At 42.0% G+C, this 25,016-nt stretch overlaps 1 protein-coding gene across 14 annotated transcripts in view; it reads right to left on the bottom strand.

Moving 5' to 3' along the window:
* The window catches only part of IL15 (interleukin 15), a 74,120-nt gene extending 49,401 nt beyond the window's left edge, over positions 1-24,719 (bottom strand). For 5 of the 14 annotated variants that reach the window (XM_025211713.1, XM_025211701.1, XM_025211710.1 and 2 more), the window contains exons 1-4: positions 20,821-21,001; positions 13,758-13,950; positions 9,611-9,723; positions 3,160-3,225 (exon numbers count right to left, since the gene is read on the bottom strand). In XM_025211713.1, the coding sequence (XP_025067498.1) occupies positions 3,160-3,225; positions 9,611-9,685 (141 nt within the window). In that variant the 5' untranslated portion in view covers positions 9,686-9,723; positions 13,758-13,950; positions 20,821-21,001. Of the gene's footprint in view, positions 1-3,159; positions 3,226-9,610; positions 9,724-11,850; positions 11,938-13,757; positions 13,951-18,654; positions 18,750-19,505; positions 19,629-20,820; positions 21,002-24,615 lie in introns of those variants that run through there. The other 9 variants (XM_025211703.1, XM_006030128.3, XM_025211704.1 and 6 more) reach the window with 9 other exon arrangements.
* Positions 24,720-25,016: the final 297 nt, after the last annotated feature.

Raw genomic sequence — 25,016 nt, 5'->3', positions numbered from 1 at the left:
CTTAGGGGCAGCAGCAGGGGGGGGGCTGTGGCTTGGGAGTGAGAAACAGACACACACATACAGATACAGACCCACACAGACGCACAGCACCTGGCAGGTAAGTCTGTGGAGGGGAAGGGGCGGGGGGAGAGGGAATGGGTGGGAAGGCAGATCAAGGCTCCCAAGGTGAGGGAGGGAGTGGGGTGGGGACAGGAACAGGGACTGCAGTGAATAGGGACCCAGGGCTGGGGCAGGTCATGGAATGGAGCCATGGGTGGCTCATTCGGGCATGCTGGGGGGGTGAATCCCTGCCACTGTGCACAGTGCACACCCCTGGGGGTGGCATGGCAAAAAGATTAATGCAAGAACTGATTAACATGTTAATCGTGCATGTTAACTGTGATTGACAGCCCTAAAAGATAATTAATAATTTAACTTTACTACTACACTGTTTTTTCAAATATAGCCTATACAAATATCTCAAATTATTTCACCACAGAAAAGGTTTGAAAATTTTATTTTATTCCTTTATTTATATAATTTAAGAAAAATCACTGATATATATCCAAAATTTCTGAAATAAAATTAATTAAAAGCTGGGTTATCTCAAAGCCGTTACCAAGTGTTTTTATAAAATCATGACAGTGTGTTCAGTATTCACAGAGAAAGTGCTGTAAGTTGGGGAACATACATATATAGCAAGGAGAATCCTTACTTTAAGTGCAAAATGGATCTAAACTTTAACTCTGGACATGCAATTAGAACCAGAGCCACAATTAAACGGTTGAAATAACATTTCTAAATATCATTGATGCCATTTATAGATTATGTTAGGAGGGTGGACTGAAAGTATGAAAATAACATCTGTGGACAGGGACCATCTTTTGGTAATGTGTTTGTATGTGCCTGTCACCACTGAGCTTCATCTTTGACACCATTACATCCCATCACAATAATAAAAATAATTCAAAATATGTTAGTGCTCTTTCTAGCTTGCTATTTAAAGATCTGAGGTGATTTTCAGTGGGACTTGTATTCCTATGTCACATAATAGCTTCTGAAAATCTGATCCATCAGCTTTGAAGTGACAGTTTATAGTCCAATAACATGGGGGGGTTTTGTATTTTATTTATATGTGTTGAAGAATTAGCTGATTATTGATATTCCAATATAATAAAAGCCTAATTCTAATATAATAAAAGGTAAAGAAGACTGATCTATCAGGCCATGGGCAGATTTAGGATTTTGGAAAGGATATTAAAGAGAAACTACAAGCCTTACTAATATACTAGTGGCCTGGCACTTTATTATTCATTTTAGGTTCAAAGCAAAACCAAATTTATCTTTACTGGAATGTGCACTAATTGCTAGATTATACATTAAGTTTAAAAAATGCAACAAACTAGGCAAAAATAGTCAAAAGAAATTATGTTATTAATCCTTTAGACACTATTTAAATGTGAATCTCTTATTCAGATTTGTAAAACAAAATATAGCCTCCTGGAGCATCCTGACAGTGCATCCAATGCAGCACTATCATTAATGTGCACATTTGATTTAAAGTTCACCTGAGTTAATGTTACCACAACTGAGTTAAGGTTTTTAGCTAGAGATATAACAGTCTGCCAGGCTTTGAAACAGAAGAGAGAGATTACCAGGAATGGTTAACAACTAGCAAAATTGAAGAAGAAAGGATAGCATGATTGGTGGAACATCAAGACCATTCAAAAGGAGAGAGGGTCATTATCACTTGTGGAATGATGAGTTCAGAAGGGATTAGGTAAATTATAATGAGCCATGAAGTCAATTGACTCCCTTGCCACTGCCTAAATTGAAATTCTGCTGCCTTTCCCAGGCAGTTGGGTGGAACAGAAATCAAAGCGGGTGGCAGGTGCAGCTACAAATTACACATTACACCCTCCCTAGTTCCTCCCCTATATCAGGCACCAAATCAAACACATTTTACTAACATGTCTATCAGGAAACTTCTTCAATCCTTACATTTCAAATAATCAAAATCTTTTTATTACATATGGGACAAAGTAAGTTATGAATTTACAAGCTTGTAATGGCAGGGAGAGGGCATGGGTGGCTAAGGAAGGATAGATACCATTGAGTTTTAATGGAGTAATATACTCTATAAAATATTATTAATTATTTTTTCTTATATAGTCAATCAGACCTATCAACACATGAGTAAGGAAGACTACAATACATTAATGGGAAAGTCTAGTTGTTAATTTATATGGTTCAGTTGTACTAGTTTCCAGGTTTATTTTAGTCATCTCTCATTGTTTGCATTAATGTTGTGATGCAACTAGGAAGCACAAAATTAATTTCAGATAGCTTTAAAATGAAACCTATTCAGGAGCACCTGAGATGCACTTCTTGGAAGGTTGAAAATAATTTTAAAGATACTAAATTCTAGACCCAGCATAATTATGAAACAGTATTAATCTGAGCTGAAGTAAGAGTGGATAACAAAAGGGGAAATTATTTTAAACTATGTGAATAAGAGTATTAGGAAAATGTGTGTGTGAGAGAAACAAAATCACTGGTCCTTCCCATTCAAAACAACATTCTCTAAAGTATATATTATATAGGTTTAGTACTTTTAATAAAAAAAGCTGTGGAAGAATGTTAAAAGCATTATTTTAATGCAAACATCTACCACAAATATCTTTATGGTAGTAGTTCCCAACATTATTAGACTTGAAGCACCCCTCAGAAAATGTCAGATCTTAGTTTTCACTTCTGTTTTACTTTAGAAAAATGATAGAGAAATTCTTTTATTGCAAAAAAAATCAGAGCGACCACAACAGGTCAGAATGTTGTTGAGACTGTAGTTTCCTGTCTGAAATCTCATGGTATCTCTGGTGAATCACGTGGAGGTGCTTCCACACTTAGCAATACAATTATTGCATGGCACCCCATGGCACCCTTAAAAGGATCTCATAGCACCCCAGAGCAACACAGCACTCTGGCTGAGAATCATTGTTTTAGAGGGTGATAGGAGATACAGAAATCATCTCAATCACCAAAATGTAGTGATCATTACCAATGTAGTGATAGAATATAAATTGTAACATACAGCAATACTTTGTAGTAATTTAGGATATGAAGTGAAAGAAACTGCCAAATCATTGTTTCTCCAATTTAACTCCTGAAAACCTGGCTTACCTTTCCTGCAGGGAACTGTGAAGAAGAAATCCTTATGCCAGATTCGGAGAGACTGAGTTTAATTACCTAGGAAGAAGTTTTGTCAAGACATTGAGATTATCAACTCAACTTTTTCAAAAGGTATCACAAGACTTTTAAAAACCACAAATGGTCTGGTACATTGTTCTATGTTGTATAGCAAAGATTTATGTTCATAGCACTTGGCCCTTTAATAATTTATTTGGTGCTTGAATGACATCAGAGTTGGAGAGAGGGTGCTGTGTATGAATTTTTGTGGAGTAACTCATTTGAAATAATTGCTTCCACATGGCTAGGTTCAACCTATTTCCCTTTGATTCAAAGGGATTACTACCCTTTGAATCTCTACATCTATATATCACTGTTGCAGCACTTAGGTGCCCTGCTCCTAAGAAGGGAGAAAACTGCTAGGGGAAGAGCCCTAGCAGTGAGTAATGAGCACAGCTGCTGGTTGCCAGGGCAACCAGAGGAGGTCAGCTGACCAGAAGGGGCAGGGCCTGGCTCCCATATAAAGCCCAGGGGCTGAAGCCAGGCTAGCAGTTCCCTGCCAGCAGCCAAGGGGGAAAGAGCTCTGTCAGGGAAGAGAGGGGAAACCTGACGGAAGGAGCAGCGTCTGACATAGCTGAGGGATGGAGTATTCCCTGGTAGGCTGGAATGTTGTTATAGCCAGGTGGCTTCCATTTAAGTTATAGCCGAGGGGCTTGTGTTTTGTTGGCTGTTTGTTACTAGTGGTTTGGGTGAGGCTATTAGGGGTTGGAGGAGGCCTCATAGGGGACGTACAACAGTGTGGAGACCCCAGCACCAGCGAGGGCACAGAATTCGGGGTGCACTGACCCCAGCCCCAGGAGAGGGGGCAGCACTTGAGAAGCCCCAGGAGAGGGGGCAGAGCAAGACAGGGCCACGCAGGGCCCAGAGAGGACAAGAGGGCCATATTTTAACAAGGCTGTGACCAAACAATATCAATTCCATCTGCGAGGCTTGGGGCGTGGTAAAGGGGTGGTTGGAGCCACACATAGCCCATAAGGCTAGGGTGCCCCTGAAGCACCCATTGCGAAGCGGGACCCACGAGGGGTCTGGGAAACCACGGGGTCTGAGTGTCCAGCAAGACGTGACCAAGAGGGCGTAAAAGGCAGACTCCCAAATATATTTTGTCATCAAAGATGTGGCGGGCGAGAGTCGAGGGTGCCCATTGGATCAACTTGGCACGGTAAAGGGGGCCTTAGGGAGATCACGGCCATCCTACTGGAACCCACATCATGACAATCACTAATACTTGCTATGTTGCATTTTCTCTTTCTGTATCTGCCACTTAGATAAACATTACAACATATTTATTTAACCAACATAGTATCATTGTTGAATCAGCAGAGAGCAGCAGCTGATGTGGGGAATAGAGCTGGGTCTACAATGGGAGTAATATAGTTGGGGATGGTCCTGCTTTGAGCAGAGGGTTGGACTAGATGACCTCCTGAGGTCCTGTCCAATCCTAATTTTCCATGATTCTGGGGAGGGCGATTCTTTGACCAATGAAGAAATATCTTCTGTAGTTTACATTCTATTGGCAAGAATGCCATTTGAATATACACGCTAAGGTGTAGAGATTGACAGGAGGGAGAAGAAACATTAAATAAGATGTAAATGAAGAGTAGGAAGTTGCTGGTGTGGCCAGTGACTGTAAGATATGAAAATATTCAAAGAATAATCACTGTAGAGCTTAAACTTGTGACCCTTTTCATAATTTGTTTTGACATATGCTTATGTATATTTTAGCATTCTGCTAGCTGCTGGTAATGTATGACTGGGCAAATCTCCTCTCCCCCAGTATCAGTTCCATATGGATACAGAAGACATAGCTGCCATAAAGCCAAAAAAAGTATCTGACTGAGAGGTATACCTGTATGCATTCTAGCTTTTAAACATGAAGGTGACATACAGTTATCGTGATTCCAAAACAGTAGAAGGCATGTGTATAGATAGGCTAATCCAAATGTGAAGCAATAAAAGCATAAAAGAGAAAGTCAGCAACTGATGCAGGCAGAAACATTAATTCAAAATATGGATGCGCCTAGATTGTATTTTCCCCTTGACTAAATAATCCAAACTGAATTTATTTTTAAAACTGGAAGAAGACAACAATGATGTCTTGCTAAAAAGACATCCCAGTGGGAGCCACCAGTCCCCCCAGACACACAGCCCATCATGCAAGGGGCTGCCAATATAAACGCAAGCAGGCAAGATGGCTCCCTGTTGTGCAGCCCCATCTCTTTCCACCAATCAGAAGTGAGGGGTGGGGTTGCATGATGGACAGCTTGTTCAACCAATCAGCAAGGAGGGGTGGGGCCATATGATAGACAGCCCTGTCTGCCAATTAGCCGTGGGGGCAGGGCTACCAGGAGCCCTCACCCAATCAGAGGTGGTGGGCTGGTATGATAAGCCTTCAAAAATGGCGGCCTGCCCCATGATCTGCCCATGAAATCAGCTGGCCACTTCTTCAAGTTGGATAGACCCCTATGCATAAGATTTCTTTTGTTCCAATCCTCCAATTTGTCTAGATCGCTCTAAATCCTAGCCCTAGCATTCATCTTATCTACTACTTCCCACAGCTTGGTGTCATCTGCAAACTTACTGAGTGTGTACTCCATCCCATCTTCCAGAACATTGATGAAGATATTGAACAAAACCAGCCCCAGGACTGACCCATGGAGCACTCTACTTGATACTGACTGTCTGCTGGACATCACGCCCTTGATTATTACCCTTTGGGCCCAACAACCCAGCCAGTTTTCTATCCACCTTACAGTTGATTCATCCAACCCATACTTATTTAGCCTGCTTGCGAGAACGTTGTGGAAGACCTTATCAAAAGCCTTGCTAACATCAAGGTATATCGCAACCGCTGTTCTCCCCACATCCATTGAGCTAATGATCTCATCACAGAATGCAACCAGGTTGGTATCTCTTGATGTATGCCTCAAATTTTGGGGTTTGTTTTTTGTTTCGTTTTTCTTTTCGAAGAACTATGAGAATGTCTGAAACTTCTTGGAAACTACTGATTCCCATGAAGCCTTGCATATTTTGATCACTAAAAGAGTGGAAAATGTATCTTTGGATTGTGACCTTCTAGGTACATTGCAGAAGCTTGGAAGGATATCAAGAAATGTTCTCCACGTGAATTTTAAGTATCTGGGGTAAGTATTTTAGTCATGTTCCACTTTGTAATATAAAAGTACTATAGAAGGATGTTACTAATATGGATCATAATATGCTACAAAACAAATGTTTAATGACAGGGAAAACAGGAGAGAATAGTAAACAGTTAAAAAGACCATTCTTCTTGTTGAAGTGTGGCTTTTTCCTTAGAAACTGCATTTTGTATCACAAACAGCTGACCACAAGAAATATGTATAATGCTTCTTTTTTTTCTCATCAAGAGAGAAATCCTAGCATTTCCTGAAAACTGACACTAAATTTTACTGACTCATCTAAATATGGAGAATTAAAAAGATAATACCAGAAACAAGGATTCCACAAATAAGAACAAAGGCCTAATAAACCTGTTCTATGTTTCCTAGTACTCATGAGTGAATAAATGAATATGTATCATGATATTTGAGTAGGATTTTAAAAAGGAAATTTCAATAGCTCACATAATTCACAATGCAAAGATAAAGTTAATGAAAACAGAATGAATCTACAGATACATTGGCCAAATTTCCTTTAGGCATATGACTAAACAATTCATAGTACTTTATAAGGTCCAGGAAATGATAGCAACATAGTAAGCCACATTTTCTATGGCTCCTCTAGTAATATGAATGGAATTACATAATTATGAAATCACTTTTCAAATTCACCAAGAATACAGCAGAATAGGAATTGGTGATCAGCAACTGAAGAAAATTATTCAAGTACAATGAAAACAATATTTTCAAAAAACAAATTATTTCCAAAGTTTTTACAAAAAGCAAAACAGTACTGGAGAAAGACGTGTGCTCATTTAAAGTAAAGTTGGTAGATTCAAAAAGATAGAGACTGAAATACAAATATAGCATATAAAATTTAATATTGAAGGGCTCACACAATGTTACACACACATTTATTCATCTCATACTCAGGTAAAAATACCCCAAAGACAAGTAGACCCAATTAATAAATTGATTGCCACCGAAACATAAGACACAAACTCATTTTCTGAGGCTATTTACAGCTTTCTGAAGATTCATACATCACACACTAGTGGTTATAATGGTAACTGGTCCCTAGATCACATCAACTTCATCTCCCACCTCTTTTGCATGGTACATGGTGGTCTGCAATAATAGTTGATAGCTGACAGTGATCCATTGGTCTAGGTAATTTGGGAACTACTTAACATGTGTAGACCACTAATAGGAGCAATTAATGCACTGATTCAATTTCTCTCATTAGTAGGTCTCAAAAACAAAACTAGTTAACCCCAAAGTAATTACAAGGGATGAATCCATCATGCTTTTTGTTGTTCCAGAACTTGACCTCATGCTAATCAAACCATCAGTGAACTGCATAGTTGCAGACATAACAAGAAACAGCTGATCAAAGAACAACTTGTTTAGCATTGCAATATGTTGCAAAACATGTGGTAGTATTCCATAGTTGATGAAATCCTAACCAGTGAATCTTTAAGAACTTTCTTACAGTTTATATCCAAAGCTTTAGATCCTCTTAGGAATCTTAGGGCCTTGTTACATAGTAATTTTGGGCAGCTTCTGGAGCTCCTAACCCCTGGATTGTCTGCATTTTAATACCTTAAAGCACTCATACATTCAAAGTTATGCCACTCTCAATTCCTGTTCCATTAAGATGTGGCCACTCTCCACAGATGTGCATAGGCGGTGGAAGGGGGGGCTAATGGGACTCAACCCTGCCAAATGCCAGGGCAGCCTAGCCTCATGCTGTTGGAGCAGGGGGGAGGGGCACGCTAGGATCTTAGCTGGTCCAACATACCGGTAAGTTTCTTTTGACTGCCCGGGCTTAGAAGGGACAGATCAAAACCCCCTCTGTGCAGGAGGGAGCAGAGTTGGGGCAGGGGCAAATCATTCACCCCTGCCCCACTCCCTGGTGCACTGTGGGGATTGCCCCACAACCTGGCTGGGTTGTGGGGCAATGGGAGCCCACTGGGTTTTCCAGGGGCATGGGCAGGTAGCTCCCACCACTGCACACACTGCAGGGGAGCCAGGAAGGGGGGCACACTCCCCTCCATTGGCTGCCCTGCACCACACCCCTGGATGAGCCACTGGATTCTGACTGCCCCATGACCTGGGCCAGCCAGAGCTCCGTTCATGGCAAATGGGGCCCCAGCCAGGTCATGGGACAATTGGAGCCTGGCGGCTCCTCCAGCAGGGGCTGGCCATGGCTCCCAATTTTTGCATGGGGCAAGGGCAGGCTACAGCTGCGCTCTGCCTGCTCTCCACATCCATGCCTCCCTGCAGCCTTTGAAAGTGGCGCCATGTGCCCTGCTGCCCAGCCCGTACAGCAGCAGGACACACATGGTGCCACGCTGCTTTCAAAGGCTGCAATGAGGGGCGGAGGCGGGGAGCAGGCACAGCTCAACCATAGCCCACCCTTGCCCCATGCAAAGATCGGCTCCCTGGTGCCATGGCTCTGGAGGATCTGCCAGACTCTTCCCAGGGCAGGGTGTGCATGGGTGTCCCAGGGGCTCCATCCCCTTTGGCTTGGCAGCACAGTCAAGGCTGGCCCCGCTCAAAGTCTGGGCCCCCCCCCAGGTGATGCAGGACTGGAGCTGGGCCGGGACCAGTGCCAAGAGGCAGACAGGGATGGTGCATTGTTTGGGGGTGGTGGACACCGGCACTGGGCAATGACCCCTGGCGCAGGGGAAGGGGTAGCCACACAGGTACAGCGGACCCCAACCTCAATCCCTACCTGCTCCCAGCCCCAACCTTGCTCCCTCCTCCCCTGCCCCCACCCCTTCCCCTGCAGACATTGGGGGGGATGGGGTGCATGCATGCACATGGGTGCTCAGTCCCGCCCAAAAAGTTTTCTCCCTCTGCCTATGTAGATGCGCCACCTGAGTTGAAGTCCCCCAGTATCCCAGGATCTCTCACATCCCCGCTTGTAGGGATAGAAGCCTGTTCTGGGTCACCAGCCCTCTAGTGGCAACTCACAGCTATAGCTCCTAGTCTTGCCCCTGCTCACCAGGTCTCTGGTGCTCCATATAAAATGGTAACAAAGGACTTGAAATAAAATTAAGAATCTCCAGCATTTTTTATACTTTTGGTATGAATGGATAATAATGAGTGGGAAAGTGCAAGAGAAAACTATTTGAACATTTTGAATGTGCTGCATTATCTGGTTCCTTTCTTTCCTAAGAGAAAGAAGATATAAAATATATTTCAAGTTTTTTGAACTGCATAATACATTTTTAAATGGTACTTACTTGATTCTCTAGCCTACTTGAGTCTCCAACAAAGTTCCACATGCCAGCTCCAGCATATACTGGCTGACGCATCATTCAGCACAAAAGCAACATGCTTATATCAGGGGAGTACACTGCAAGACATAGAAGGGGAAAAATAAAGAGTGGAATACAGTTCTGAATGCCTCTTAGTCAACCCATTATGGGCATTCAAAAGTCACTGAAGTTATGCTTTTAACCTCTGCCAATTGCCTTTAAATCTTCCACAGACAGGAAAAACAAGACAGCTCAGATATTTATTTGCTAGGCATTAGAAACCCATCTTGACACTGAAATCTTTAAATGCTGTAGTGTTTTGTTTGTTTCTAGAAACAGTTTGTGCAAGAGTTTTTTTTTGTTTTTTTTTTGTGTGACTGGTGATTGGCAAAAGAGCAGTATTATGACACGCACAGCATGGTCCTCTGCTTCATGTAATATCAAGACCATTTTCCTAATGATAATAGAACTTTATTTTTTTTCTAACGACTATAAGACCATGCCACAGAAAGTTATTTTAATAGTTGCTCCCTACACAGACAGATGTAGGGAAATTCTTATTCTGCTCAGCATTTTATTAAAGGATCTAAGCCAGAATAAAGGAGGCATTTTTCATAGTGGCTAGGCCAGTAATCCTTAATTAGCTCGCCAACACTGTTTCCTCTCCCTTCTCCCGGCTTCATTTAAGCAGTGCTTCTGCAGTAGACTCAGTATAACAGGTGCCCAGCCAGAGTCTCCAGTCACCCTGTAATGTCTCTTACCCTCAGGATTTAGTTGGAAGTTAGTCACCTAAGTTAAAAAAGGGAAAACCCTGCTCAGCAGCCGTATAACCCTGGAAACCCTCATACTCATGAGGCATTTCCTTGTTTCACATGAAATTTCCCTATGCATCTGCAGTTCTGCTTTCTGTGCATTCCTAGAACTAATAGTCTTAGCATGAAGTGCCTCCTGCTCCCCAGACCCAATGGGCTCCCGAAACTAGGGAAGTAAAACCTAAGGCCACTGAGGTCCTCAATAGAGTCAGCACACTCTGAGCCATAGGCAACATATGGGGGGGCCATAGAGGGACATGTGCTCCCCCTGAGATTGGTCGTTGCCAGCACTTCTGGTTTTGTTGGCGGTGCTTCTGGGGTCGACGATCAGCTGCTGAGGGACCACCCCCAAGTCGGCAATTGGCTGCTGGTGCTCCCCTCTCTCCCCGAGTCAGGAGGCACCAGTCGCCACTGCTCTGAGCACATGGAATGGAATATATAGCAGCAGTTAAAGACAAAACACAACAATTATGGCCAGTCACAATCATGTTTGTTAAATATTGAAGAAGAAAGAAGTGATACGTGTGCTCACCTTTTACACAATGGTTTACTGGCTTGAGTTTAAGTCTAAGTTTCCCTTAGCCCGAGGGAGATGTGAGTATGTATCACTCTCATGGCAAGTGCCCTAATCATCAGGCTATAGGATAGGTTGTATGGGAACAGTTTTCACTCCTCCTGTTGAAGTTGGGTCAGTTGGTAGCCAAGAATGCAAGAGTCAAGGGGCCAGAAGGAAGCTAACCAGAAAGGTGCTTGATTAGCTCAGTTTAGAGTGAACTCATCTGGGCTGGCGGGAAGGGAGCATGAGACAGTGGGGAGTGGATTCCTGGGTTCCTCTTTGTGCTTTCAGGATTACTGCTGTGTTTTATCCTATGCCTATTTATCATAAAATGTAGAAATTGTTCAAGGAAGCAGGGACCAGAAGCTAGAACTCTCCCTCCCCAACATTGTGCCCTAACCAATAAGCTATAGCATCATGTTTCCTCTTGTTTGCATTCTTTCTGGCTCTATCACTCTCTGCAACCCAGAGAGCCAGGTTCTTTCAACAAAGAGAACAGGTGGTGCCCCTACATAGCCTATTTTGTGGCTCAGTGGTTAGGCCATTCTCCTGTGAGGTGGAAGATGTGGGTTTGAGCTCCTTCAGGCTAAGAAAGACCTAGAACTCAGGTCTTGCTTCTAATTCAATGGTGTAACCATTAGGATGTTATATAAAAGCACATAGTAGATGCTCCAGGGGACTGGAGCAGTGGGGCAAAGCCCATTCTCTCAAGCAAGGACTCTGGATCACTGACAGGTGTTCAATTCTTGTGAGAGAGTCTCTCTCAGGGGAGATCTTCTAGGTGCCAACCTGGAAGATCTTTTTCCCAGAGTGGACATGTTTCCCCTTGGAGAAATTGAATGAATGTTTGCACACACCTCATTTCTACTAGGAGATTGGTGATTCTTCTGTTAGTAAAGTAGTGTCTGTAAATAGCTTTACCACCTGTGCTTCCTTTGTTGCAGGAGGTAGAAACAGTGCAATGAATGCTGGAGAGAACTGCAGACAAGAAAAATGAGGGTCTCAGGTCTGAGGCAGTTGAATGCTGACCTGTGGAACTAGATTCTACCCTTGCTACTGCTCAGAGTTTGTATGTGGTAATAGTTAAATTATTTAACCCCAAATTGCCACAGGTGGCCACATAATTCAAGTTCTTCATTTTCTGTGTGCCCTAGTTAAAATACCTGGGCCCTGACTTGCAGGAGTGCTAACACTGCCAGCTACAGTTGGAATTATTCAGAGCTGTATCTGAATAAACAAACTGAATTTTTTCCAACTAAATTTTTGGGGGGAAAAACCACTGGGAACCACAAATTGGCACCAAAAAAAACAAAACTGGGCTATTCAGCCAATGGGATGAATGAAGCTAAAATAATACTGAATAGCAGCTTACTGAGTTAGGCTATGTATCCTGTACAATGAATAAAACAGGAAATACATTACATGCAATCATGTCATTAGACACCATATACTAACTCATGCTTTCTAGAAGGCTTAATATTTTTTAAAATAGAATTTATTTAAACAGCATCAAAACAACATATGTGCTTGATTTTGCCCATCTTCTTTCTCCAACATAAATATATCACAAAACCAGACAGAGCAAGAACCTCTAAGCAGAGAACACAAAAAATATTATTCCATTTCAGCTTTCATAATAGAAGGAGCATTTCCCTCTTTGCCAATGTGAAACAGAGGATGTATCTCTGACATACCAAAAATAGCCTAGCCTAGGGCTATTTGGAAGTAATTTATCCTGCTGTTGTTTAAATAGTTGTAATTGATCACTGGTCAGTTAACCAATTAAACCTTATTATAATAAGGTTTTCCCTTGGCTAGTTAACTTGAAAACGATGAGGAGGCTGTCCAGAGAATCCAAAATGGACTCAGTAAGTTTAACACCAATAATCTGACACAAACATAGGAATAAGTCTAATCAAACTTCCTGTCCATTTTCCTCAGGTCACAGGGCAAAAATGGTGAGGTATTTAAAAAAAAAAAGCAAAAGTTTGAGGAACTAACTTATACAGCCTAAGCTAAAATGGATAATAGAAGTTTCAAGAAATGTCTTTATCCACTAAACAGGCTAGACTAGTAGTCTCTGGTGCTCCTTGGGAGGTATCAAACAAACTATGTTTATCACTGAACAAGATCTGGTTCTGAAAAGGAAGCAAGTTTTTCTTTCCCTTCTTTCTGGTACACAAGCACATGGTTAAGCAATGCCTGGAGCGTCCTATTTTGGCTGGTATACTGGCCCACTCCAATTAACATATTTCCACAAATCAAGAGAGTTAATTTGAGAGTTAACTAGAGTTTTAACTGGGAATTCCAGAATGTCTTAACATGTCTGTTACAATCAAGTAATTTGTAAAGATATACAATTCACCAAATCTGAATGCATATACTTATATAGTCATGTACTTACAACTGTCACAATTGCATGCATTTTATATACAATCTTGTTGGTCTGTAATATGTATCAATTCTGATGATTTGCAAAGTTAAAAAAGGAAAGCTCCAACTACCAACCAAACTAGTAACCAAACTAAACTAGGAGGAAAATAGGCAACCCATCCTAAAGTCTACCACAGTTTACTAGAGATTAGTACACAAGTGTTTACCATGATGCCCATATCTGAGAGACCCATTGAAATGGCTAAATTGTATCAAAATGTAGATAGATATTGTTTTAAACCATTAGGTACCTTTACTAGTAACACTGAATGCTACACTTTAAATTAAAGCTGTATTTGAATCATGAGACAGATCATATATATTTCACTACCTTTTTGGATCAGTCTTCTATTCAAATATTCTTTTCCCTTTGAGACGAGCTGAAAACTTCAGTACGATAAACCCATCAGATTCCCAGCAAACCAGGGTTCACAGCTGTTGCATCTTTCCTTTTTTAGGATTGGGAGGGGATCACTGGCTTTTATTTCTCCTTACAAGAAGGGGATCAAGATTACTGTAGCTTCCTGGGAAAAAGTAAGAATATCATTTGTATATGAGCCAAGACTCTTAGACAAGCTATGCAGCTTCCAATGTATCAGTCTATTGAGTTCATGCCTAGTTTCCATTCACAGTAAGCAAAAAATAGACCAAGTACAAAACACATGATATGTCTCACATTTGAGATATAGAGGACAGATGATTAACGCATTGGAAGATTAGCATTATTTTCTCACCCAAAACAAATTTCCACTCGTGTGCTGACTCCATAATCAGGTGCAAAACTTCCATCAACATTATCATATTTTGTTTTACCAAATGTAGGTGTACTGGCTTTGCAGCACTAGAGACTGAAGTACTGAATTTCTCCAGCTATTTTCTTCACAATACACTCACTCACTTAGTGCTGTAAACTATATCCATAATGAGACTCTGTGGAAGATAACTATCAGGTCTATTCCATTCTCAGGTTTTTGGCTAAGACTGAAGCAACAGGAAAATAGTGCTATTTATGCACAGTTTATTATGTGATCAGAAATAGAAATTACAGCCACACACTTAACTTCACATATAATTTCTAAAATTGAATCTTATTTTTTGAAGATGTTAAGATTTTAAGATTCTATTTTACATTGAAAATAACAGATACTGTTTATTTAAATGAATACGTTTTATATTGACAAACAATTAAGATCTTTAAATTAATTAATCAATCAGATATTTCTGCCATTTTATATATTTTTTATATGACAGTCTTTTAAAAATCATTCTCCATGAAAAAAATCAGTCATTCATTCCTAAACAATTTTCCAGTATCACCATTATACAGAATTGTTAAATTATCAAACTGTGGGTTGCAGTTTATAAGATCAATAATGGCAACATGGCAACAGCTTCTATGCTGAAGATCACCTTATTCTGGTTTTGTATACATCTCTCGTCTGTGGTATCATTAAATTGTGTAAAATGCTTTATAATGGCACCTGAATCTTATTACCTGGTGATAATAACGTATTACTAAGGATGACAGTTTAAATTATATACTATACCCTGTGCTAGCAGACTACAACGTCTCAATATTTTTGCTACTCTTCACTAATTTCTTAGTAAAAAATAGGCTTTATCCTCTCCATCTCCTGATTTCACATTGGTACTTTCTTTAGTGAACAAAAAACTGAAATGTCAGCAGAAGGGTTATTTTCCAAAGGCAGAATCACTTCAGAAGCTACATGACCACAAAAGACTATCCCTAATTATGATTCTTCAGGAGATGGGCAGGGAGGCAGGAATGACTCCAGGGCCTTGGATCACTGAGGGCATTTATACACATGCTCTCTAAGAGCCGCTCTAATTAAAGTGCCTGGAGCATCACATGTATCAGGTACCTAATGTTTTAAAACAATACATATCTACACACTTGTTACAATTTAGCCATTTCTTGTGATTTAGCCGTTTCCTATCATAACAGTGCATGGAAGCAGCCTCACTGCATGTGTATAGGCACCCTGAAAGACTGGAAAGATAAATCCCACCCCAGACTTCCTACTTCCTGAATGTAGTTAATTGGGGAGAAATTAAATGCCACCCTAATACAGGAGCTCTGCTTTGCCCAGTTTGGACCAGTCATAGGCCACATGGTTGTCTCTGGGCCAAATGGCTTACATAGGGTACCACTGAAGAGAGTTTAGGCAGAAACACAGGTTGCTGCTCCTATGTTCTCCTCTACCTAAAATTTGAGAACCTGGGGTTTGGGAATTGACTAACAGAATGGTTCTGACCTCTGTGAGATCTCTGGAAATGAACCCTAAATATGCAGTAGAGATGGAGGTGCATCTCATTGATGTCAGCTCATTGATCTCTGACCCTGTTCTGCAAGGGACAGAAAGTATTTGTTGTGGCACTGACAGGGACCTGTTTAGATTCTGACTTTGGTTAGAGATCATTAGTCTGCCTAGGGACAGTACATTGTACTATTCCTCTGAGCAGACATGTGTGACCCCGTATAGACCCTTGAATAATTCTGTTTGTACAGTTTTTGTCTCTGCTCAGGCAAATGTGTTGGTTTATATCTGAGTGCAGATTAATTCCTGCCTCTTCAAGGCATGAGGAATACAACCAAGGAATCTGTATCTAGTTGGAGGGAAAATGGTCCTTTCAGGTATCGAGGGGCTTTCTCTTATTTCCCTGTTATGGTTCTTTCAAATGTAATGCTGTTTTTGTTGGAGGGAGGGAGAGGAATTATTTGTTTTGGGGATGATTGAAGAGGCGTGTGCGCTTGGAAGGGACACTGTGGGTAGAGGAGGCATCTCCCCTAGGTATGAGGAAGTAGGAGTGGGTGGGCATGGATGAGGTTTCTTATACCTTGATGTAAATAGGGGTTGGGAAACACAGTTGGAATTGGCTGGGGGGTTTACTCTTATGGGTGACATGGAAGCAAGAGTAGTGAGGAGGGGTGTGGTTTTCATGTTTTGGAGTGTTGTTTCCAATCTGTGGGTTGTTTGTCATGTATTGCAAGCCACTCTGAGCCTTTCTGGATAGGGCAGGATATAAATTTAACTAATATTAATAACTGTTTTGAATTGGGGATCTATTTAAGGAGCTCAGTGTATCCCCAGTACTTAACTCTTCACCAGCCCCCTGTACCCCTTCCCCAAATTCTTTTTTAGTCAGAGTTGATGCGTATGTGCATAATCATAATACTGCCCTATCTTTCTGTTCTCCCACCTAATATTTCTGACTACTGACAACCCATTGTTTCACTCTCATCACTAATTGTGATAGGCAGGCCTGGTGGCATGGCTTTAGCCATTGCCAATCAACGTGGAAATCCAAATGTTTCTGTTAACAAAACCTAGCAACATCTATGCTAGCAGAATGGCTACATTTTCTGTATTAAGATTAATTGAGCAAAAATGTGACAGGCCTTAATTATGACACTAGACTTCTCCACAAAGACCTGACCTACTAAAAAGAAGGCTGCTAAGTTTTAGATCATACATAAATTAGGCTCTGTAGTCTCTGGAACAATAAGCTGACATGCAAGTGTGACTTTTCCTCATACTTTTCCTCTGTTTAATTCTTGTGAAAAGCTAGTACAGGGTGGTGCAAAAGTATATATTGAAATATATAAACATTCAATTCTAAACATTCCCAGACTTTTTAACTCTTTGGTGCTCAGTTCTTTAAAGCCTCTGTCAGTCAAGCAGGTATTATTTTCCACAGATATGAACCTATGCTTAAAGCCAATGAGTGGCTTAGCCATTATTCACAATACGAGTAAAGTTACACACACGTTAAGAACCTGCAAGGTCAGGGCCCTATCCCCAGAAAGTTCCCATAAGGATTTGGGTGTTTTACTATTATGTCTGTGTTTATATGACATTTTCATCTTGCACTGTCATGTCTAAAAGTCAAGATTGTAAAGCACTCTGTTATTTCCAAATGGTGCTTTTCTAGATGATGCTCTGCATTGAGTATATTTTCTTTTCTTGCATGTCATTTGTACTTGGTGGATTTTGTCTGCTTCTTTAGTCTGTTTATGGATAACAAAAGTATTATTCAGTTATTTAAAAAAAAGGATTCCTAACTTTTAATTTCAGCATACTCCCTGCTCACAGAACAGATAAGACAGACAGCAGCTCAGGGTAAAAAAAAAAAAAAGTGGGACAACTTAAATTAGGAACAATAAAATTGAAGCACAGTGTCCACTGAGACCAATAAAATGTCATTTTAAAATATAGTGCTATGAAAACATTTAAATATATATCTATATATTTTCTTGAAGGAAAATAATGCTATACTGACTCATTACACAAGTATATTTTATAATGCGTAAGAATAGATGAGTCTGGACTGCTCTGGTTCATGTTTTTTCTTGTGCCTGATATGTTTTATTACTCTTTGTTAAGTAAGCCATAATTTATCTAAACTGACATTTGGTATGGTGATTCTGTCAATAAACCTGGAAGGAAAAGTGGTAACTCTAAAGATTCCTTATTTAAAACTCATCAAAGTTGGACCCCAGCCCAAGCCGTATGGCTTACTTCCTAATTTCTCCAAACAGCAAAACAAGTTTAGGAGATTTTTGAGAACTGAAGCATATGCTCAACCATATCAAATGAAACCATTCACAGATGTCAGAACCTGATACAAAAGTGTTAACTGGAACTGATAAGCTACTGAAATGATGGTCTCAAACTTTAGCACGACCAATACAAATTCCTGAGTTGAAAAGTCAATTTCCTCAGCATCATTTCAGACCATGCTAGACAAAGGTCTGGCAGCACAGATGTAGAAGCAAAAGATGCCATTAATAGTCATATAATTAGCCACAGCTTTTATTTCAGTAAGCTCTTGAGGGACTGAATTCCATTAGTGAGCTGTCCTGGGAAACATAAATAATAGTCAAAGGGGAGTTACTGAACATTTGATAGGAAGGTAAATAACACAAGCTGATTGTTATAACAAAGAACAAGCATGTGTTTCACCACATTTTATACCTGTATTATAATATTAGAAGGGCTTTAAAGAACCAAGCACATGCATGCTCGAAACAGCAGAGGACACTTGGCACAGTTTCCCTGGGTGAATTTACTGTTTTTATTCAGATAAATTTGAAAGTCTAAAACAGGGTGACGTCCACCCGATAGCTATTTTAAGATGGAAAGTACAGTTATAATTTTTTTTAAAGGATGAACTATTAATACAATGCTGTATCTGGCCTCTTGTACCCTATAAGACACCAGTTCTACTTTGGGATTTGCTTGCATATCTCTTCATCGCTTTCTTTAGTGGGACTTCATTTGAATGCAAATATTAATTCACCCTGCATTAAAAGAAAGGGCATTGTTTACCATTGTTTACTTCTGTTTCTACTGACCTACTGTTAAAATAAGTTCCTAAGCATTTTAAAACTGAAAGAAAAAATAGATTTATTCCTCCTCCCCCATATGTTTCTGTTGTGCATTTGGCACTAGTTTTGGCTTCACTACTTTTATTGCTTGACTACAGTTGATCTCCCCTGTTTATGTAGGTCTTTTGCTCAACAGCAAGAGAGAGAAAAGATTAAAAAATAGAAAAAATGTGGCTTAGAATCAAATATTGGTCGAGATATTCAGAGATAGGTGTTGTATTTGAAAATACTATTACCTGTTTTATGAGAAAATGCCCTATATTATAATATTACTAATTAAAACAAAAGCTAAGCAGAACACATTCCTTTATCCCTTCAGAAAAATAAGTAATAAATTAATAAGTACAAAGCCAATGAAAAACACTGTTGATCTTACTATAAAATATTTGCAATACTTGGAAAAGTTTCAGTATACAATTAGACCAACGCATTAGTAAAGAGTTTACACAAGTCACAGCGACTAATATCTCCTTACCCCGCTGGCCTGTTTTACTTTCATTTATTGCAAAATAAATTACTTATTTCTGCCTAAGGACTTTTTCTGAGAATTAGTCATAGATTGAGCAACAGGCTGATGCTATCTGTTTTAGAGGGAATTCTTGTTAATTGTATGCTGTACAAACTGTAAAATTTACAAAGAAAGGTAAGAGAGGAGAAAAAGACTGGTACCTTACAAATAGAAAGAAGCCAGGGAGGTTGACAAGCCGAAACATCAGTCCCTTGGAGTTCTGAACCAACAGTGTTAAACTTTCAGATGTTTATCAGTTGTCAAAGGGGAAGGAAAGGCTGCAGCTCTTCCCTTGCCTAAACAGAGCCCTCCCACTGCCTGGCGGAAATGTTTTTTCTCCAAGCCAGAGTTGTTGGAAGTTACTGAAAATGATATGTGGCATGATGCTGCCTTTGGTTAAGTACAGACAGTCAAAAAGCCAGAGGCAATATTGATTCAATCTTTGCAGGTTTGTCTCAGCTGAGTAGATTGAATCAATAAAGAACAGAACAAACATTTTACTTTTGAGTTGGGAAAGGCAGGCAGAGGCCTGCATTGGCCCAGGCCCAAAAAAGGGAGGAACTCGGGGTTCAAATTATGGGGGAGCTTGGGGGGGGGACTAAGCCCTCCCCCCCCTTTAAGAGATAAGAGCGCCCCTGTAAGATTTGAAAATCATAACCGGGGGGTGGGGGTGTCTCTGATTTTTTTAGGGCGGGGGGGGTGTTCTGATCAGATTGATCCTTCACTTAGGTGGACTTGTTAATCAATGAAATCAAAGATTGGAATCGTCTTGACACCCCCCCCGCACCCCTCCAACCCCAAGTCAACATGTAATTTGAACCCTGGGCCACCCACTGCTGCCTGGTGGACGTGTTCCAGGCCACACATCCTGCCAGAACCTGGCACAAGTGGCAGCTGGTGAGATGTGGAGGCTTGTGCCAGGCAGCAGGGATGGAAGCGCTCTGTAGAAGGTGGGGGAAAGCACCCCACCATGTAACCTCCCTATGCTGGCCCAGAACCAGGGCTGTGTAGCAAGGGGGCTCCATTCCCCACTCCTTTGTGGGTCAAAGGCAGAAACTAGCAGGGGGCAGGGCTGTGCAGCCAGCCCAGCCTGGTGGGGGAGAGGACCCTCACAGAACACCCCCAAGCTGGGCAGACCCGAGCTGAAGGGTGGGAGCCCAGGCTAGGAGGGGGGTCCTTTCCCCTTCCTCCACCCAGCCCTGCTCTGTGACGCCCTGGGGTGGGGCCAATGCAGCTGGCAGGAAAAGAGCAGGGCAGGGTGGAGGAAGGGAAAAGGAGCCCCTCACCCAGCTCCTGGTCTCCCCACCCCCCAGAGGCAGAGGATAGCCTGCCCACCCGCAAAGGTTCCTGGGATACTGGGGGACTGTAATGGGGACCCTATCACATTACAGAGAGGAGAAAGCAAGCCCCAGAACCTGCCAGCCAGACAAGCCCAGAGACAGACTAAGGAAGGAAAAGATGTAAGCAAACACTCACCCCAGAGCCAGCAGTGACAGCAATAGCAGGAGCTGGGGGCTTACACAGAAACTCCACAGATCCAGCTGCAGGAGGCTATCCTGAGACTGCCTGTAACAAGCCAAAACAGGAATCACCAATGACTGCATTGGGAAACTGGTGACCAGAGGGGGAAGTCCCAAGAAACGTGTTAAACTCAGGCGCCTACATGCTGCAGAAAGGGGAGAGTTTCTCAGTAGGAAGTTGTTAAGAGGGCTTGTTAGATTACTGTTCTGCCTGGGATTCACCCAGGGACGGCTATCTGCATGCATGCTTACTTATCCACCCTGATGGGGATGGAAGGTTTTGTTATGTTTAAAGTGACAGTGTATTGTTTTTCCATTTGTTGTTGTTTGACCATTCAAAAGAGAGAGTTTGTGTTATAGCCAGGGGGGTTATTTTTTGGTTGTAGTTCAGATTGGTGTTTTGAGTTAGGACTGTGAGGGGAAGTTTTTGGAGGTTCCCTTAGAAGCATTCCCTCTAAGCTGCATGGCAGGTGCGGCCATGCAGGAGCACTTGGCAGTGTGGCATGAGCGTGCCTGCGTGGCCGCACACGCCACACAGTTTAGAGGCAATACTACCCCTTAGTGTCCTAAGAGCATGTACTTGCTTTGAGCTGTGCTGGGAAAGCATTCTGAGAAAGTAGCAAGCCCAGAGCAGGGCATAGTGTGGGGACCAGTGAGCCTGGAGCCCGGAGTAGGGCAAACAAGGCCTGCAGAGGGCTGGGACCCAGAAGCCATGTCTGGTTCAGTGGGCCTAAGCTACAGGACCCTGCCAAGAGAAAAAAGGGCTGAGACCAGAAGCACCAAGCCCAACAAGCATATGCAGGGACCCCAAGATGTCTAATTAGCCCATGAACCAGAGGCTTAGCCCTAGCTTGGGAAGCCCTAGGGACAGCTTCCCTCAGATATAAAACTTGACATCAAGTTGTGGCAGGTAAGAAAGGGGAGGGAGTCCCAGAAAGGTGGACCAAGCTGTGCCTGAGCAGCCACACATGGGTGTTGTGGCCACCCCCTGGGACAAGAAACTTGCTACAGAGACTGTGACCTTGGTTGAGTTGGGAGGGGATCTGGGACAGAAGTTCCATAGACCAGTTTAACCGAAATCCATTTAATCTGATATTACATCCATCCAGGTTTATCTTACACTGGGTTTGGTCATTTTGAAACCTGTTTACATGAGCTGAATTTCTGTTCTGTTACAGGTTTAAAACAGTTTCTGATCACTTAAGCTGGTTTATCTGTAACTTCTGTCCCTAGCCTTTAAGATTGTCCTTGCTTCTATGACCCCAACAAAGCAGATGAGCAGAGGGGTGTCCTTTGATGCAGAAGGAGTGGTAGAGCAAAGAGGAGCAGAAGCATTTTACCACACACTCTTAGGGTTGTGTGTGGTAAAATGTGTGCTTTTGGTTGTTGTATATTGTGTGTGGGGGGGGGGGGGGGGGGGAGTGCACTGGAAGAGAACCACCTCCCCTCCCCCTTATTGTGTCCAGACCATTATCCTGAGATTCCTTAAAAGAACCTGTAAAACCAGTTTTGTGACTCTGAAGCAAATCCCAGAGTGCTGATCACCTTTGAATTGATTGGTTTGCATTAGTAGTGTTCAAATGATGCTGTTTCTTGATTGGGACCCTATAGTGATGTCAGAACAGTTATTTAAGGTTTAGGCCACCTGAGCTGGGGTCTCTTTTCTCCTGGAGCTGCTGAGAGCTGCATTACTGGATTGGGAGTCAGAAAACCTGTTCCCCATGGAGGGGTCCATCCCCCCCACCGCCGCATCTTCACTGGAGAAGCAAGCTGAAGCTATGTGAAGAGAAAGTCTCAGGTACAGGGAAAGAAAGTCTGTCTCAAGACCCCTGCTTTCTCCCTCATCTTCCCCCCCCCTTTTTTTTTTGTTGGCAGGGGCGGGAGGTTGGGTGAGATGACGCCATGGGGGGTTGAGTAGCCATTCATCCACTTTTATAGAGGATAGTCTGGTTTTCTGGTTCTCTGTCCTCTATTAATATGAAACCAGACACCTTTATGTCCTCTATTTTTCACCACTCAGCCCACCCCTGCTGCCAACACTGCCATGGCTGCCTGTGGGAGCTCCCTGCTCGCCGCTGCCATGCCCCCGCCGCCACCGCCTGCAGCAGTTCACCATGCCCCCCCCATGTTAATTTTATTGGACACCCTAGTGATTCATTTAGTGTATCCCAGGAAGTCTGGGTGGGGGCTTGAGCCATGGTAAAATAGATTTAGTACCCCAAAACTGAACCCAGCCCTTGTTGCTGACAGGTGCTCAGCAGAAGAGTTACAGGGGGGATGCCAAAACTGAAATGAGCCTCTCTGTAAGGAGAGGTTCCTTAGCTCTAAGTAATGGCAGAGAAGAGAAGAATCCACTTCTAGCACAGGCTTTTGACAATGCTCCTCACAGAGGTATTGACAGAGAAGAAAAAGGACAGAAATTTGTTTATATTTGATACAAATAATTAAATTAACTTGTTTGCAATTAACATAGTTAACCACAACTTTTAGCTTTAAAAGAATAGTGTAAATTTAGTGTTAGGGGACCCTTGATGGTTCTGGAGAAGGAAGTATTTTGTCTACATGCAAAGCAGCGGTAAACCCGACAAGGCTGGGCTAAATTTGAACTAGGAATCTATAGGTGAAAGATCCTGTAAGTGCTCTGAAGTTCCCAGATGTGCCCCACAAAGCAGTTTAAAAGTCAAGTACTCAGAAGACAACCTCGAATCCCTAGTATGAATTCTGTCCCCTTCTGTTTCTGCATTGTGACAGTCATCAAGTGCAATGTTTTGTGGATTATGCAACTCACTAGAGGCAGAAGTGTAGTGAGTAGTGTGAGACGGTAGTGAAATGCTATGGTTAGAGCAGTGGGTTACAGACACAAAGCAAATCGTAAGTTTGGCACATTCATTTTAAGAGGTATCATTAGAAGGGGCACTCAGCTCTGTCTTCTTAGAAAGCATGATTCTTTTATTTTCTCTGGCTACAGTGACCCTATAAAACCGCTCATAAAATACAGAAACATACTTGGAGACAGGGCCCAAGTGCAGGAATCCCCCCTTGTCTAACTACAAAACTAGAGGACTATGCTCACTCTAGTGATCTTTCTATGACCTTTTCTTTTCCTCACAATAATGTTGTTCCAGCAAGAGAGAAGGAGAATATCCTCTCCCACCCCCAGAAGAGCCTGTGGACTGGTGGTTAGGACTTCCTCCCCAGAGGTAGGGTATGTAGATTTGAACCCTCTCAGACAGAAGAGGATCTCCCTTTTCCTGGGTGAGTGGTTTGTCCACAGAGAAATTATAGAAGGGAGTCAACACTATCTTCTCCTTTGGCAGCCATCTTTTAAAAGAGAAGTCAGCCCTAGTCAGTTGTTTCCAGGCATCAATCTCCAGGAGAGTCCCAAGGGTTGTGCAGATCATCTCCCTGATCAGGGGACATCTGAGTATGGTAGGATATAATACTTATTCTTGTCTTCCACATTTCCTACTAACTGGCTCTAAATGTCTATGTGCTGACCTCAGGCAGCTTACCAGTCAGCATACTGGCTGTTCTGGATCCCACTCTAAGGTGTCCAGTTCATGCGCTATATGGAGACCACAGGTACTCATGCAGGGCTCTGAATTCCTCTGACAAGCCTAGGTGCTTAGTGAGAGCATAGCAGTGCCTATTTTCTTTACCATTAATATTGGCTGCACAAAAATATTAGCACCAATAGGATACTAAGGAAAAAGTAGAATTTACCATTGCAAACTCTCTAGAGAACTCTTACCTGGCCCTGAGAGGAGGTATCTTCAGAAGGGAATCTGTGAGCTGTTCCCCTGAGATCTGTTTCAGTGTAGAGGCTCACATGTTACCTTGCAACCAGCAGCTTAGACTTGGGACTTACAAGGCACTCCTGTGGGTAGTTGCCAGAGATCCAAAGTACTAAGCAAAGAGAAACTAAAAGTAAAAATTCTGCAGCTTTGGGCTGTCAGCTGGAATTCCTGTTGCAAAGTGAGAATGCAAAAGAAAAAGAAATTCAGATTTGAACTGACTCAGAAAAATAGTAAGGGGCCTAGGGCAGACACTTAAAAAAAAAAAAAAAAAAAAAAAAAAAAAAAAAAAAGGTGGGGGGAATTCCAAGAAAGCAAGCAGTACCTAAGGGACATCTGTCCAGCTCCTACATAAGGA

The sequence above is a fragment of the Alligator sinensis genome, unplaced genomic scaffold (genome assembly GCF_000455745.1).
Source record: "Alligator sinensis unplaced genomic scaffold, ASM45574v1 scaffold554_1, whole genome shotgun sequence".
NCBI lineage: Eukaryota > Metazoa > Chordata > Crocodylia > Alligatoridae > Alligator > Alligator sinensis.
This window is presented reverse-complemented; position numbering and strand designations above follow the sequence as displayed.